Here is a 17,483-nt window from a genome sequence, read left to right on the forward strand (position 1 = left end):
TTGTGGGTTTTGCGGTACACGCCCGGCACAGAACGGGGGGGTAAACACGTCCTATCAGTTCCTTGAATTGCGTTTTCTGTCAATCAGCCCATAGTGGCGATTCCTCCATTTGGTCAATTGAGGAAGTGAAGTTATCGTGAGCCGTCTCTCTTTTGGTTCTGTGGTTTTCGTCTCTTCCGGTTTGGGTCAGCTAGCTAGCTAACGAATTAGGGCGGCGCCTCCGACCTAAATATAAACTCAGCAGCTAATTGACACTGGCAGAGGACTTGGTTATAGCTGGCTAGACTACCCCCGTGTAACTAGTACTCAGTGTTCTCGTCTCGTCTCGTCAGGACTCAGGAGTCTGTAAAACATCGTGAAGTGAGTTTGAGCTCGGTTTGGGGGGAAAGTCAGCGACACAGCTGGAGAGCCGCTGGAGTTTATTTAGATTTTAAGTCTCCAAGTCTGTAGAGACATGTTGAATTGAGAATTTATAAAGACTGCTCTCTTTCTCTCTCAATTCTTTATTAATTAAAAACTATCACGATATCAATTGATTAAGCCATCAATTCTAAAGAGCCAGTTCTAACCCCAATCTCCACAACACGCATCACAACCAATTAAACCTACACAACATGCATCTCCCCATCACACTCACTCTCCTTACTCTCCTCTCCCTCCTCTGCATCTCCCTCGCGGCGCCCACGCCCAAGCCCACACCTGCAAGCAAAGTCGCCACCAGCGACAGGCACCAAGTCAGCTGGGGCCTACTCGCCAACGGGCCCGCCTTCACCGGCAAACCGGTCCTCCTCGGCGCAGCCGGCTCGGTAAGCTCTCCCTTCTACCCACTGCAATTAATCCACTTTGTACATTAATGGCTAATTCGCTGGAATATAGTTGTACATCTCCAACACCACACTTCCAGCCCCTCCCAGACGCGCCTCCGCTTTGAGCTCAAGCTGGGCGCGGACGGCGTTGTCGGTGCGCAGGTCATGGACTATGTGACTGAGAGTGGGGATGAGGATGAAGTCGTCTATATGTTCCAGTCGGCTGAAGATGGGGGGCTGATGTATGGCCCTGAGGTGAAGGGGAAGGCGGGGCCGTGGGGGTATGAAAAGATGGATGGGAACTGGATCCTGGCGCTGGATGGGGATGTCCAGGCGAAGGCCGTTTGGAGGGGGGAGGAGGGGGTGTGGCAGGTGTATTTTGGGTGTGATTCTGCGGCGGAGGAGGGGGGTGTGGATGTTCTGCTGGAGGGGCATATCTTGTAGAGAAAGATGGGGGATTGAAAGGGACAATTGCATGGCTTGGGGTAAAATATGGCTGGGGATCTGGAGTAAAACGGCGTTATTATGGGTTTTTATTTTTTGTGATTATTATTATGATGTATAGGATTAGCAGGATGTAAATATAAAATATCTGCAAATTCACAGGCCATCATTCGCAAAGTCCCAAGCACAGGCCATCACTCGGCCTCTCCACCCCTAACCCTGGCTTATTAATTACCCGCAACTTGCAACCGTCGCATCTTCCTGATCAAGCTCGATCATGCACTTCTGATACCTGGCATCTGCAACTGTCTTGCTCTTTCTCTTCTCTCTCGATCTCTCCGGTCAAGCAGCTCTCTCTTCTCTCCTCCCCCCCCCCCCCATCCCCGCGTCTCTATATAGCTTCATTTCCTTTTCTTTATCCTTCTTTCTTCCTCTCCTGCATAATATATACATATTCTCCTTTCTTTTTTATTTTTATTTTTTCTATTATTACATATTTCTATCCATGAAAACCCACCTATGGCACCACCCCCGGCATCACATCTGAGAGCTCACAGCTCGCCGAAACCGATGCTATGGCCGCTCCTGGTGCTCCTGTGCGTGCTGCAGTGCGCTGGCGGCGCGCTTGCAATGACGGCGTCCCAGAAGATGGCGCTGCGTGAGGAGGCCCGCGCTATGTTTAGACATGGGTGGGAGAACTATATGCAGCGGGCTTTCCCGGAGGACGAAGTACCATCACCCACCCCACCCCCCTCCCCCCCCCCTTTCCCCCCACCACCACCAAAGCTATTGTCTTGGAAAGCTATGATGGAGAAGGATAGTGGGGCTGATGGAGAATGTGTTGTGTGTGTGTCTGCAGATCAAGCCGATAACGTGCACGCCCCACCACCGCGACCGCGAGGACCCAAAGAACATTGGCCGCAACGACGCAATGGGCGACTTCTCGCTGACGGCCGTCGACACGCTGAGCAGTCTTGCGGTGATGGCGGCGAGCAATGCCGAGGACGCGGAGCGCTTCTGGAGGACCACGGAGGAGATTGTGAGGATTTATTGGTTGGTTGGTTCCACGTTGTTGTTACCGGGGGTGCCGGGAGGGGGAGGTGCGGTGAAGGGAAGGGATGGGAGAGGAACAATGGGTGGCTGATGTGTACGGTGTGCTGGTTTGGATAGGTATAATGAGCCAAAGGAGTGTGATGCGGGCGCCGGCGAGGACTGCGACGAGAAGACGAGCTCGTGGGGCCGCTTCCAGAACCGCAGTCGGGAGTCAAGGGGGTTTGATATCGATGCGAAGGTCCAGGTATTTATCACCACGCCCCTGCCGGTAGTCTATATAAGGGGATTATGAGAACGGAAGTTCACAAGAGAGGCACGGGCGGCGGTGTTTTGTAGATATTCGAGACCACGATTCGGACGCTCGGGGGTCTACTCTCAGCCCACCAGTTCGCCGTGCGCTCGCTGCCATCACTTCCGGAGAGTGTCCGCCCGCGCCGAAGATACAACAACGAGCTGCTGTCGCTCGCGGAAGACTTGGGGTCCCGGCTGCTGCCCGCACTGACAGAGTCCCCGACGGGGCTGCCATACCCGCGCATCAACCTGCGCTACGGCCTGGCAAACAAGTCAAAGAACCCAAAGTACTACAAGTACCCGCGGCGCGCGCCGCACCCGCACCCCATGCCCTGGTCGCCGCAGGGCGAGCACGAGAGCGAGAAGAACTGGAAGGTGCCCAAGAGCGCCACGCGCGAGAGCCCCTCGGAGGAGATCACAGAGACGTGTACGGCGGGCGCCGGCTCGCTCGTGCTCGAGTTCACAGCGCTCTCGCGCCTCACCGGCGACCCGAAGTACGAGAAGGCGGCCAAGCGCGCGTTTGAGGCCGTGTGGGAGCGGCGCAGTGTGCTGGGCTTGTTTGGCGGAGGGGTCGACGCGGAGACAGGGCTGTGGAATAGCCCTATTGCGGGTATTGGCGCGGGGATGGATAGTTTCTTTGAGTATGCGCAGAAGGCGTTTGTACTCTTTGCACGCGGAGGAGAGAAGGGAGAGGATGCGTGGTTCTGGAACGTGTGGGAGGAGAGTAGTGCCGCGGTGGCGGCACATATGAAGATGGATACGCCGGCGGACTGGTGGGGAATGTGCATCTGGCTACGGGCGCGAACATCATGGGTGCGAGCGCATGGATCGATTCGTTGAGTGCGTTTTGGCCAGGTCTGCTGGTGGGCGGCGGGCAGGTGGAGGAGGCGGTGAAGAGTAATCTCTTCTACACGGCGCTATGGAGCAGGTTCTCGGCGCTGCCGGAGAGGTGGAATGTCAGGACTGGCACGGTGGAGGGCGGGCTTGGGTGGTATCCGGGGAGGCCGGAGTTTATCGAGAGCACGTATTTGCTGTATCGCGCGACGAAGGATCCGTGGTATCTGCATGTGGGGGAGATGATCATGAGGGATCTGAAGAGACGGTGCTGGAGTAAGTGTGGGTGGGCGGGGCTGCAGGATGTTAGGACGGGCGAGAAGCAGGACCGCATGGAGAGCTTTTGGCTGGGCGAGACTTGGAGTTATCTGTTTTTGCTGTTTGATGAAGGTATGCTGAACTTCCGTGTCTTCTAATTTTCTTGGTTTACTGACCATTTCCCAGATCACCCGCTGCATAAAGGCGATGATCCGTGGGTGTTTACCACCGAGGGCCATCCGCTCATCTTTCCAAAGTCGTCTGCGCCGCCTACTAATAAACCGGCGGTGTATAAACCTTTGCCGTCATCGCTATCATTGACATGCGAGAACCCCCGGCGTGGTGATATCTCATTCTTTTCGCCCACTGCGTCTCGTCCGGACACATTCCATGCTGCGCAGTTTACCCGTCTGCACTTGTTGCCCAAAACCCCGCCGCTTGGCCTGTCTCCTTTGCAGCCGTCGGATCTTGATATACATGCTGAGAACTCCTACTTTTGGTCACCCACGAACTCAACCTTTTACCCATGGACTCTCCCGCCGCACCTAATCCACCCGGACTCCGTCTGCGCACCCCTCCCAGGCCGCGAGTCCTTCGAGCTCATTTTCCCCTCTGCCTCCTCCTCCGCCACCTCCGGCGACGGCACCGCCGGCATCGTAAAGCGCGTCGTCAACGGCGTCATGGTCACCGGCAGCATCCGCGGCATCCGCATGGGCCTTCTCAAAGAGCCCGATGACACCCTGCGCGTCACCAGTGTCGGCGGCACGTCCCTCGGCCGCGGCGAAGCGGTATACCTCGAGCCCGGCCTCGTCGACAAGGGGACCAAGAACGACGCAAACTTCCAGGTTGCTGCGGACGACGAGTTTGTGGACCTGATCATTGAGGTGGATGATGATGCTGAGGCGCCGGTGGAGGCGGAGGCGGGGGAGATGGAGGGGCATGGGTATGGGTATGGGTATGGCGGGTATGAGTTCCCGGAGCTGGATAGTAGGAATGCACCGCTGGTGGATAAGGGTACGCTTGGGGAGCTGCTGGCGAAGCTGGGGCTAGATCTACAGATTAGTGATCTGCTAGCCCTGGTGGGCGGAGAGTCGACGGCCGCGATGGAGGAGCGCCAGAAGAAGACGCATGTCATTGACCCCATTGCCGCAGCGTCAAATATCCCGAAGCCGCCCAAAAAGAAGCACAAGACCATCCCCGCCGTCATGGCGACTGGCCTGAGTGCCTACACACCGCCGGATAAGCCCTTTGCGCCAGCATCATCACCGGTTTCTTCAGGCTCAGCGAACCCGCGACAGCTGGCATTCACGAATATCTACTTCTCGCCCGGGACGGGGTGTGTGCCTGACCCGCTGCTGCCGGCGAATGCGCAGATTGTGTTTGTACGGCGGGGCGGGTGCACGTTCTCGCAGAAGGTGCGTAATGTGCCGGATGTGCGGGCGGTGAAGCTGTTGGTTATTGTGGATGCGGATGCGGATGTGGGGCAGGGGGGGAGGAAGAGCTGATACGGCCGCTGCTGGATGAAGAGGCAGGGAGAAGGTGGGCGCTGCCGGTGGTGATGGTGGCGGGGAGAGGGGTGCGTGCCGTGAGGGAGGGACGGGTCGGAGCTGTGGGGGTGAGGTGGAGGTGGAGGGCGTTTGTGAAGGGGAGGGTGGTGGGGAACTTGGTGGTTTTGTAGAGGGTGGGGTGAGTGAGTGGGGGTGAGTGAGTGGGGGCGTTGGGCGTTTCTAGTTAGCTTTGGTTTGGAATGGTTTGCGTTTGGGTCATTTTGTGAAGTTGGGGTGTTGATAGAGAGAGAGCAGTGCGGTGAGTGATGAGCTGTGATGGAGATGTCACTGTGTGAGAGAGAGAGAGTGTGTGTGCGTCTGCTGCTGTAATTGCGAGTGGGATGGGATGAGTACTGTCTGCCCCGGGCAAATAATGAAATGAACGCCATTCGAGTCCAATGAATATATTATAATCAGAGTGCATGGCGCAGTCGTCTTTCCCATCGTGCACCATTCCCACGAAAATTCATCTAAAGATATTTAAAAACCCACCTTTCTACGCCCGAGGGCGAGCAAAATCACTACGAGAGCCCTCTCCCAATCATGAATTCCAACGTCATCCTCTTCCGGGGTTCCAGTCCTACTTTAAAAGTCGTAAATACAATCCATATATATACATGTGCTTCACCCTTACGAAAAGTTCCTTTATCCTACAGTCGACTCCCGTTACTAGCTAGCAAAGACGCAAAGTCTCCGGGTCCCCTGACTGCAGTGATACTCTCATTATGAGGATCCGCCCCACCTGTTGCTCATTATTTTTTTTAATAGTGTTACTCGCTGGATAAGTATACAGATTTTCGGACTCGACTGCATTCTTGTATCGAGAGTCCCGCATACAATTTATCGACCGTAGTTCTGTTCCAGGGTCAGGTGTAGTCCCGCCATCCAGGGTTAGGTGTGCTTGTGAGACTCCCGCTACACATGACTTGACATGACATCAACGTCAAACCTTAACCTCGGACCTCAACCTCACCTCACTTTACACCTCACTCTATGCACGATACTCCTCTTCCAACATCAACTTCCCATCAACTGCTTGGGCATTGAGGAAGACTAACTCTAACTAACGAGGTGGGCAGAGGGGACTTTGATGGAAATGGATGGATGTACACCTGGGTGATGGGTTACGAGATCTTTGGACTCTTGAGACTGCATCAAGTGTTGCTACTTTCTACGGCGATCTATCAAGGCCTTGATCCTTATTGGTAGATGGATCAATTCACTCATAAAGGTTCCTGGCTACTGACTGCCGGATGGACTGGAACAGAATTCCGAAAATTCCACCAAGATAAATATTTACAACTAAGGCTGGCATCACATACAGTCGGATATATATCTTTGTCTGTGGAACGTACGAGTGGAATTATACGCTACAAAGCCTTTCTCGAGACTTGTATATCCCTGGGATGCTACGCACAAAGGGGGGCCTGGTGCTCTCGGAGAGATTTTATATTGATACATTCGAGCAGCATTATCATCACACAAACAATATTCTGGCCACAATTCAAAAAGAAACAATGAAAAGTATGTACTACTACTAACCATACCTACGGAACTTTCTTAACGGCAAGTTTTTTTTGAACATTTTCGTGTTAACAATTGTATCACAAGACTCAAGATTGTGATCTTGGCCAAACTATTGCAATTGAATAATTCAATCCCGAGAATCATGGGGGCACCGGCTATATTATGAAATGACCCAAGCCACTTCAAGCTGATGGGATCACAGAGAAGCCTACAGGCACAAGGTCCGCGGTGGGCTGAGCTTTATGTCACATATAGTTTGGTTATCATGGGCTATCACTCGGGAATCCCGCCACCATCTCCGTTAGCGAGAGAGCCCGAAAATATCGGCGTTGAAGAAGGACAGAAAAAAAGAATCATCTCCACCTCGCTTACGCCTGACTCCTGTCAAGTGAAAAAGAAAAAAAATTGCCCGGAAGTCAGCTCCGGTACGATCCCATGTACCATGTTCTCACTCCCGTTCCCAACGAGGTTCTCCGAGCTGGTTTAGCAGTGTTATTTGGGATTGCTGCGGGGCCTTTGGTTATGAGGTAACGATATGAAAACTGGTTACTGGAACGTTTTCCGCAACCAGAGAAATTCATTTACCATAATAACCATCATGTGCCGAAACTTGCATTTCGTGGCTGATAATTGTGCCGCTCCGTGTACCGACGGTATGTGCCTTGTGTGTATGAGTATGAGTGTGTGTGTGTGTGTGTGTGTGGGTGCGCATTTCCCTAGGTACACCTGTTTTACGGCATGTTCTAAGGAATTTCAATTCCTGCGAAGTTTAAGAGTTCGGAACTTTTTTTGTGCCTGAGCCATTTCGAGCAGGCAACATCCATGCTCTCGACTGGGATTTTTCACGAAAGGCTGTGCGTGCGCTCTCCTCCAGCCACCCCCAAAGAAAAAAGAACGGGCCGCCACTTACCAGTGGTACGGGGAATCTATCTCCTCCACCACCCTTATAATTCCTGGAGTATAGCTATAAGACAGCAGTAGCTAGGTATGTAGGTACAGTGGTTCACAGGGTGAGGACGAGCACTGGGTGAAGACGAACCAGGGTTCTCAATATGGCAAGAAACAGCCAAGCTGCCCAAGTGATCTTTCTATTTGTCCAAAATCCTTGTTCGTCTACACCCAGTGTTCGTCCTCACCCTGTGAAGTGCTATGTACACGTTGCTGTCAAATATTCCCTGCTATGCATATGGCCTCTTTGAGCCAATTCAACAACACTCATGACCGAAATCAGGGGACTTGTTGAATAATTGCTTTCTTTTCCACCCATACATGGATAGACGTGTATGAAGGAAATGCACGAACAAGGTAAAATCGACCCAAATCGATCACTGCTGGGTTCAGTAATCAGTTTCCTTAACTGGACGACCTTTTTTAATCTGAAAAAAAAAAGGTTTGAATTTGGCCAGCACAGACTGCGGTGGGGCATGTCCTTTCCGCGGAACCTTTAGGGGAACAAACCTGACGCTTCCCTGTCAGCGCACAAACCCCAAAGGCAATTCGAAAAATAAAATAAGAAAGAGCCCTGGCAATTGTTCTACGGCGGCCACATGGGATGAATTGGAAGGGCGATCATCTACGGGCAAATCTACATTCAGCTTCCCTGGCGTTTTTTTCTTTCTTTTCTTTTCTCGTCTTGTCCTTCTTTCCCAGAGAAGCAGGAAAAAGCAATGAAAGAAGCAAAATATCTGAAGCATAAAGGGTTAGAAGACTGTAACATTCCAGAAAAAGCCCACGCGTAAAGTGTATCGGCCGGGAGAAGGGAGATCAACAATCATCAAAGTTTCAACCAATCCTGCTGTCATCGCTTTGTTCGTTGATAGCCGGTCAAAATATCTCCTGCATATCTATTGTACGTCCAAACAGAAAAAAACTAGGTATGTAGGTATTATTTTATTTTTGCCCTGCGTACCGATTGAATGATGAACCGGTGGAAGACGCATAGGCCAAGGTACCGGTAATTTTTTTTTGTTTAATTCATTAATAGGTACCGGTAATTGATTTCGCACTTTAATTATTGGACGTCCGGTGGGCAGCACAAGAGAAACCCCACGCCTCGCACAATGCTTGCTTGTGCTACCAATCAAGGAAGGACAGTGGTGAAAAACGATTTGCCAATAATAATAGTATCTTGAACAGACACTGTTTTCATATGCCCGAGCGGAAGGAATAAGGCAAAGACTAGGCTCGACTTGTCACGAGACAGAGGCTATCATCTTCGCTTGGAGCCACTTCTACCCTCCCCTTAATGACTATGGACCACACTATACTCTACAGTCACTCCTGCGGTGAAGACGGATCCTTCTGAGTGGTGAACAGGGATCTCTGGCCTAATGGTTGAGCTACATTGACTACTCCGTGCTCAATTATATCGTAAACATCCGTGGCCTCGGAGGGGGTTTACCGTTACCCAATAGGCGCAGATATCAATCAGTTAATTGATGTGGACTCTTCGGGCTTTGAATTGTAGTCGTGCATAGTGATTATTGCTGCATGTTTCATCCCGAAACATACGAGTGATTTGTTGTGACTCCAGCCTTGAGGACCGGTCTAGAGAGGGTCCTTGGCATCCTAACAATAATCAGGTCATGTTTAATTCGCCACATGTTAGATTCTCAGCCATATTACTTGGTTCTAGTACAACGACTTGTTATTGTACTAGTACGAGTATCATGATCGGTACTCAAACATACGATCTCTGAGTGATATACAGGTTTTGTGGCAGAACAACAAACCTGAGGCACATAAGATACATCATACATACGTATTAAGGGTACTCCAGGCTAGCTGTTCAATTACCCTGTTTTCCATTGGTCCGTTCAAAACAAAACATAAGGGGGATGATCTTGTTAAGATGGATATACGTAACGTATCGTGGGGATTATACGATCTAATTATTAACAGGGGCGCATTGGTTAGGTATTCGAATAACCCATTCTTATTAATTAACAACATATAGGAATATTCAAAGGGGCAAATGGCCCAGAATTATAGGTACTATAGCTTTCTGAATCATATCATGACCATTGCCCAACGTACGCGCTTAACCAAGTACTCCTGAAATCTAGTATCCATGGTCTGGGCCCGACTGACATGGCAATAGTGATTCAGATCAGGTTTGCTGTCTCTGAAATGACATTTGTGAGGAGAATTGCATGTTTCGTATTTACTCGAGAACAATAATTCACTTTTGGTATTACAACTAGGTGTGCATCCCCCTATCAAAATGTTTAACGCGGCTAAACCAGGTTTCGTGCTCCCATCGCGTTTAATTTACTAGTTTTTTGTTCGAGAGTTACTTCTTCCAAGTACAAGCTAGATATGGCGGAGTAGATCTAGAAAGAAAAAGAAAATACGGCCACGGATAGAAAGCCGTTTTTTTTTAGCGCTTTGGCTGGATATCGAACATCTTGGTTAATCATTTATCAGGAAAAAAAAAGAAAAAAGCCTACCCGTTCGCCAAGAAAAGGACCTGGCAACGATAATAGGCAAACCAACGCTTTTGGCTTGCTCAGCTGTTCGCCACTTGAGGGTGCCTCATGTGACGCATATCACAGCCTTGGAGGAGGAGAAATGCCAAAGCTCGATCGTATCATGGGCACGTAGCCTTTTCTCTTTTATGACCAGGAAGAGCCTATATGGAAAACTAGAATATCTTGTTCTAGACGTTGATATCTGATACGTTACTTTTGATACCGTTAGTTACTGGTGTGGTAAACTGCCGCGGGCCTTGCTATTTAGTAGGGTGCAAACCCGCATATCATATATTGATAACTGAGTGATCTTCAACCAGTTCATAATAATACGTTCCATTATAAGTAATTGACTAACTATTTGGGCAAACAACTCAGAGGATCTGAATCATCTGTGGAATACCGTACATATTCCTAATGCCCTAACTGTGGAATGAGTGATCGATTGAGTGAGTGAGCATTATGCCACGTAGAACGTGAGGATGACTGGACCTTTTTGATTGACTTTTCTTCCCGGAAATGACCGAGAGAAGGAGAAATATCGTTTCAGTAGCGTGTAAAGCTGACTAGGCTGAACAACACAACGCTTTGTAAACCTACCTGGCTGCTGCGGCGCTGCGGTGTACGTTGCCTGGGTACTGTGCAACGTCATGCACGCACAGCTAGATGGCTCTTTTGTCGATGGTTTATGCCAAATATCATTACCCAGGCAGGTATGCGGATCTTCTACCAGCAATGGGATCTGCCTAGCCTTGAAGAAATTACGCGATTGGGAAACTGAGGCTCCATGCTGGCACTGTACTATCCAGAGATGTGATGTGGGTACCTCAAATTCCTCTGTGTATCAATCTGTGGGTATTGACAGCCAAATAATTCGGCGTGCACATACAATAAGTATGTATGTATGTATGTACATATCTAGTGCCATCATTTTCAGGGTTTACCGATGGCCAACGAATCAGAGATCATTGCGAGCATGATAACCTAAAACCGCCCTCTCGTAAGTAAAAAAAAAAAAAAATCTTCACACATACAGTGGAGCGCATTACGCGTTAGAGGACGTACATGACTCGTTGAGGAAGGATTTCCGGGCCCTTTTTTCTTTAGAATCGGGAATACGGTAACATGTCTCAAACTGAGCATGCAGCAGCAGCAACAGCACTCTGAACAGTCGAACAAGTAATCATTTTTTTCTCTCTCTTTTCCCTTTTCCTTCTCCCTTATTTTTTTTCTTGTTTAACTGGCTGACGTGAGGAATTGGTCCGAAGTTCTCCTGAATTTGACGGCATGCTTTCCAAAAACATCAACTGTGCTCCCTATTTGCACCACGCATAAACCGCTGGAACCCACGCATAGTACATGACTCGAGAGTCCGTGGTGCGTAGTTTGTAGTAGTGGTTATCGGATAGCGAGAGAGAGGAGAGACACAGGCCACAGACACTCACCCCCTTCCTGCCCCCACCTGTCTTGAGAGGCTTGATGATGCGATTTTTGGGGATCCATTGGAACCGTACATACATATGTATTTGCAATTGAGGAGGTTGAGAGAACATATGGTCTGTGCATTCCATGGGTGTCTCAAGCCTTTTGCAACACCGCCTTTGTAAAGCCTTTGTTGGTTTTAGCGTCGTTCGTCGGCAACAACAACGACCGATCAAGTCAGGCGTGTGAAAGCAATTTAACTCTCTGCTCACAATCAATCAATCAGCAGCTGCGGCGGTAAGACCCCGACGAAATCTCCTCGATACCCAGATTTTATTGCCTGTCTTGATCTGTGATAAACCTGGGTACTTATTAGCTAAGGCCGTTCGTTCTTTAAAAAGATTTTCAAAAAGAAACTTTGGTGTACTCCTAGATCTACTCAATCGATGTGTAGGTACAGGTTCAGCCAGACAGCATATGCCATGCATATGCCTGCCTGGCTGGAGCTACAAGGAGAAGTAGCAATTAAGTGGATACCGTTCATCCCTTGAATGTAAGTACTTACATATACTGGTAACTTTGTCGTAATGCGGGGGACTGCAGTATAGACTGATGTTCTGCTTGGTTGATGTTTCCCTCTCGTTCTGTAGATAGGTTATGTGTACCTGTCTTTGATACGCTATTCCTATTAACCACATGTAGGTTGTGACTACCATACATACCAAATTCATCCTCATTGGATTGTTCGTCTCTTCCCGCATGTCGTGAAACCTTCGCCAATCTTTCGCTAATGCCACCCCCTACCAAGCAGCATTCGAGCGGAGATCCCTCTGCATGGCCTGGTGATTAATGATCCGAATTTCAGCTCAGGAATTGGAGGATCGTCGTTGGAGGGAATGGCCACCCAAGGGGATTTTCCACAGCCCCACGAACGATAATTGACCGAATGATCAATGGTATGAATCAGGGGGTCAGCAGCGCGAGCCCGGAGTAAAGACCCGGGGGGACATGTCAGGTAAGCAGGTTAATTCTACCTTTTCGTTTTCTCTCAGTACAGATACACGGTCCGTTCCGTGGAGGAGTGTAGGAAGCCGTGATTTTGCCTACGGCCGAGAAGGGTCGAAAAGGTTTGCGGGGGAGATAAAATTGGTGTCTGGTCTGCAGATCAGGGTATGCAGCCTGCTACATATCCTATAGTAGTTCAAGTACTTCCACCTCGTACAATTACTCTGCCATAACCTCCTTCGGGCCTGCTGTCGAATTGAGACAGACATTACCGTCCGTCGTCAGCCCTCTTTTCCATCCTTCCCTTCCCTACTATGTAGTACTAGTTGTGCTCGTCGTTCCTTGTCAGTTGTTTATCCCGTCGGAAACAAAGTACATGGTATACTTGGAGCATCTAAAGATGGTAGCTAGATGTTCAATACGAAGAAGCGATAAATCACGCAACCCACTAATTAAGGGCATGACATGGCGAATAAGACTTATCAGTGAAACGTTTAAAAGGCACGGCAACATTTTACAAAGCCGATCTAGGCCGTAATCGGAATGGCTGGATTAGTCAACCACCGGGTACTTTGCTAAAAGATGGAATAAAGGGCCGTCGGCCATGCGATTCGCGATTGATAGATGAATCCATGGATGTATCCTGTTGTGGAAAGGTGATATCACGGAAGGGGTAATCGTAATCATAAGTTCAGAGCATGCAGATACCTACCCTTCTCTGCTTGTCCAGGGAGTCAGGGACCCCCAAAAAACTCATCAGCGATGGAGCAAGCTTCTTCTAGTACGAGCTTTGCGTAACCCCAAGTTCCTATTTCCATGCTGGCAGAGGTCTATGTACTCTATGATCTAAATCTGTATATGACAGCCCATTGCACATTGAGCACAAAGTGCTTATCGTTTTGCATCAAACCAAACCTATGGATCCTATGACGCCAGAAGGCAAAAAACGACTTCCATTGATTGATTTTTTCCTTTTTTGACCCCCTTACTCGTGTTCTGATGGGAACTGCACATAGGGAGAATACCGTACCTTTTTCCTAATAATAACGATCATCAGGGTTTTCAATTGGTGCAATTATCAAGATCGACGCCCTGTTCGGTGGTACCATTAAAGGACTGGATATTAACGCAGTACTCTACTCGAGGACAGTAGCGAAGGTTCCGAACCCATGCATGCATTTCATGCGCCGCGGGACAAAAAAGCAAATCCAAGAAATGCCATGCGACATAATTTAGAGTGCATACATAAATAATTTAGAGTAGCTATATTCCAGACCCAGGTAAAGCAACACACCAAGAACAAGAAGGTGAGCCAGCCAGCCAGTACTACATACATTCCATACCTCTAGTGACTGAGTAAATCATAGGCTGTACCAGCTAGTGTTCTTTTCTTTTTACTTTTTTTACTTTTCTCTGTCCCCCTTCTGTTTCTTATAGTTTGTTTTTCCTTTTACTTGTCCCACCGCCTCAGGGGACGCTCATCAGTCAGGAACAAGAAACATGTCCATGATCATTTCTTCCTAATTTCGTAACCTTTTATAACGGCTTTCGCCGAACGAGTGATAGATGCTCTTGGCTAGTCCACTCGCTTCTGGAAACGTGGTGAAGTTTAACTCGGATACTACCGATCGAGTGAGTGACGGCTGTGCTAACGCCATAGACGACGCACGTACCGGGTTTTACACTTCCGCTTTAACATGTCTTAAGTAATTAGAGTATGGCCTTATTTTTTTTTATATTTTTTTTAAATTCCTTCTTTTCTTTCTCGATTTCCTCTTTCTGCTCGCGTTCAATGGCAAAAATTAAAAGTGACGATGATTCGTTCGGAGGTTGAGCTGGACTGACTATCTATCTATTCACGGCAAGTCGCTGCTTTGCTTTTTCGAACTGCTTAAGGGAAAAGAACACGTTTGGTCACAGGATCCTAGGAGTGATAGTGCAGCAAGTGTAGCGCTTCAAGTGCGGAGTGTGAGTGTGAGTGTGTGCGAGATTCGAAGGCTCAGTAAAGCCTCCCCTGATTCCCATTTAGGAGTAAACAATAGACATACATAGTCACAAGAAGAGTTGTAAACAAAAGAAAAGAAAAAAAAGGGTCAATAATACACAAAAAAAATAGGATCCCCCCTGATCAATAAAAAAGATAAGAGAAGAAATAAGAAAGGAAATAGAGATGAATAACTGAGAAATAATGATGATGATACCGGCTTGCGAAAGCGTGGAAATTTAGATGTTGAAAAGATAAGGAAAAGAGATATAGTGGAGCTCGAGGATCGATATATAATAAAAAAAAAAAAAAAGAAAAGTGAAAAAGGTATTGAAGGAAAGACAAAGAAAAACATTAAGAAATAAAAACCAGCAAACACCAGTGTCCCCAGATAAATAAAAAAGAACCGTCTTTGATTAACCCCTGATGACCCAAAATGACCCCCAAATGCCCCTCCCAAAATCCCCGTACACCCAATGAACCCCCAAGTCAACTTCCGATTACAATCCTTCTCTGTCGTTCAACAAAAAACCCTCATCACTTGAGTGTGATTGTTCTCGCTTCATGTCGTGGCATTGGATGGGTGACGTCTGTGCAGCCTGTGGCTGCTGTGGTGCGATTTCTTTCCACTTCTTCTCACAGGTTGATGCCGGTATCTTCTTCTTGCAGCCCAATTCAAGCATCTTCTGGGAGATAAGCTCCCACTTTTGCTTTTCCAAGTAGTCCTTTGCTTCCTTCAAAAGTTGAACCTGAATATCAAACTCAATATTAGTAAAACTATATCGGAAGTGACCAGATATCTGAAGGATGGTTCTTACATCTTCGAGGTCCCACACCCGCATTTTCTCCTTGAGCCTCTTGTATCTCATTTGTAATGTTGGTACCCTGAATTCCCTCTGTTCATATCTCGAAACTTCTGGGCAATTGCTTTCCATGGGAGGCCCTCCTCATCCTTCAACTTTAGGAGCAGATTGTCGTCTTCTGTCATAGTCCAAGCTTCCTTACTAGTCGACTTCCGGCGCTTTGCGTTTGGAATTTGCGAGTTTTGGTGACCGGGAGAAGATGCTGGTGTTGGATCTGGTTGATATGGCCGCTTGAAAGGGTTCGAAGGGGTATGTGGTGGGGGCGTTGGCGGGATGTGGGAAAGTGTTTGATGGCTGATTTGGTAGGAAGGCAGAACTGGTACTGAGTGACTTTCCTCGTCTTGCAGGTCCCGCTCACGATCTTGAGAAAACGATGGACTTGATAATACTGTCAATGGTTGTTCTAATACCGCGCTTGTTGGGTGAGAGATGTGTTGCGAAGGATAGGTGTGATGCTCTATAGGATGGTGGCTATCCAATGAGGCGTGGTAGCTTAAGGAGGGCTGTAGAAGTAAAAGGTTATTTGTTAGTGATTGCTAACAGAGAAAAGTGTATGTTTGTATAAAACACCAAACAACGTCCACCAACTTGACAAAATGCAGAATTCGGAACATACTGGCATAATCCACTCCTCATCATCGTATTGATTCATCCGGTATTGGCTTTGTGCGATATAATCGACAAACGGCGAAAGCGCTGGGTAGTGGGCCGAGTTGGGAGCCACAAATGAGGACCACGGTAGAGACCGTGGGATAACTTCGAGTTCCTGAATTTTGAAAGAGTTGAAGGGAACTGGAGGAGATTGGTAGGATATGAACGAGAGAGGAAGAGCAATAAGCTTAAGTGCTTTAAGCTTATTGCTGTTATACCTGTTGGGGTTGGCTGCTGTTGGTATTTGTATCAAAAGAAAACAGAGCTGGCTGCTTATAGTAGTAGGTAGTAGAGCTTAGAAAAAGAAGGTATCCAACAATAAGTAGAAAAAATAAGAGGTATGACGGAAGTGGTGGTGGATATGGGCGAATTGATAAAGCAAAGACTGGTTGTAGTAGGCTAACACACACGCACACGCAGTAATATGTAGTTGGGGGTCCTGGGAAAGTCGAGGAGAGCAAAAGGCTTCGCTACTTCAATCAAGCTTGGACTCGAAGCGGTGACACTGCATTGAGCGGGAGGGGGGAGACCTCTCTTATTTGTTTTAAGAGGAAGGAAAAAAAAAATCTAATTTTTATGTATTGCCCCTTCCAAGAATTACAGTCACGGTGTTGAATCGAAAGCCCCCGGTGCAGGGGCCGCGGGCGCAAAACGCCTCTTCACCCTACCTCCCACACTTGAATCCTCTTCCCTCCCCGTCTTCGAAAGGGCTCTCTTCCCTCCCCAGGACGCCCCTCTCCCCCCACCACAACCCGCAACCCACCAATGCACTTCTAGGTTTCATAGGGATCTTGAGCTCGCTCGGTAGGAGTTAGGCGATATGCAAGCCAAGGCCACAAATGGGCTGCCAATGTGCCTCAAGCTCTAAGCGCCCCTGGGTGCCCGATCTTAACTCTAGAAAATTGTAGCAATCCAGGAACTGATTGGCAGGCAGTCGATGACCACACTTGCAGGGAGATGAAGGTCAGTTAACAAATGTTCTTCGAGGTTCGCTACCACTGGTAAGTGACTCTCCGTCTCTTCCTTAACTCCCCATCTAGACATAGACACACCTTGACACCTTGACACCTAGAGAACCTAGACCTCCTCCTCCATCCTCCTAGTTTTCCTGGTAAGTACTAGGTACGTGATATATTCTCCATGCTATGCCTACGCGCGGAGGGACAGTCTGAAAGTTCTGTTACAAGTGAATCATTTGTTTAACATCATTTAGAGAGCCTGCAGGCAAGTTCCAGTTTGAGTACATGTACTCACTTTACTTACAATGTAGCTCGCTGAGTACGCAGAGAGCCTCGTTCGTAAACTTTCAAGCTGACCCCCCCCCCCCC

General features: G+C 48.6%; 4 protein-coding genes across 4 annotated transcripts; 2 read left to right on the forward strand and 2 right to left on the reverse strand.

The window, feature by feature from the left end:
- Window positions 1-614: 614 nt before the first annotated feature.
- LAJ45_04087 (uncharacterized protein) lies at window positions 615-1,250 on the forward strand (the record flags this gene model as incomplete). The annotated part of the gene is made up of 2 exons (XM_046113668.1): window positions 615-806; window positions 915-1,250. 2 exons carry the CDS (start codon window positions 615-617, stop codon window positions 1,248-1,250), a joined length of 528 nt encoding a protein of 175 aa, XP_045973397.1.
- A 519-nt stretch (window positions 1,251-1,769) lies between these two features.
- Window positions 1,770-5,191, forward strand: LAJ45_04088 (uncharacterized protein; the record flags this gene model as incomplete). The annotated part of the gene is made up of 6 exons (XM_046113669.1): window positions 1,770-1,979; window positions 2,110-2,303; window positions 2,421-2,547; window positions 2,640-3,407; window positions 3,473-3,818; window positions 3,873-5,191. The coding sequence occupies 6 exons, from the start codon at window positions 1,770-1,772 to the stop codon at window positions 5,189-5,191; spliced, it is 2,964 nt and encodes a 987-aa protein (XP_045973398.1).
- A 5,427-nt stretch (window positions 5,192-10,618) lies between these two features.
- On the reverse strand, window positions 10,619-11,796 carry LAJ45_04089 (uncharacterized protein; the record flags this gene model as incomplete). Its single annotated transcript, XM_046113670.1, has 7 exons — window positions 10,619-10,656; window positions 10,723-10,734; window positions 10,831-11,031; window positions 11,175-11,214; window positions 11,296-11,324; window positions 11,480-11,546; window positions 11,749-11,796. 7 exons carry the CDS (start codon window positions 11,794-11,796, stop codon window positions 10,619-10,621), a joined length of 435 nt encoding a protein of 144 aa, XP_045973399.1.
- A 3,345-nt stretch (window positions 11,797-15,141) lies between these two features.
- On the reverse strand, window positions 15,142-15,576 carry LAJ45_04090 (uncharacterized protein; the record flags this gene model as incomplete). Its single annotated transcript, XM_046113671.1, has 2 exons — window positions 15,142-15,390; window positions 15,460-15,576. 2 exons carry the CDS (start codon window positions 15,574-15,576, stop codon window positions 15,142-15,144), a joined length of 366 nt encoding a protein of 121 aa, XP_045973400.1.
- Window positions 15,577-17,483: the final 1,907 nt, after the last annotated feature.

Source organism: Morchella importuna (assembly GCF_003444635.1).
Source record: "Morchella importuna strain M04M26 chromosome Unknown Morimp01GS009, whole genome shotgun sequence".
NCBI classification, from domain to species: Eukaryota; Fungi; Ascomycota; class Pezizomycetes; order Pezizales; family Morchellaceae; genus Morchella; species Morchella importuna.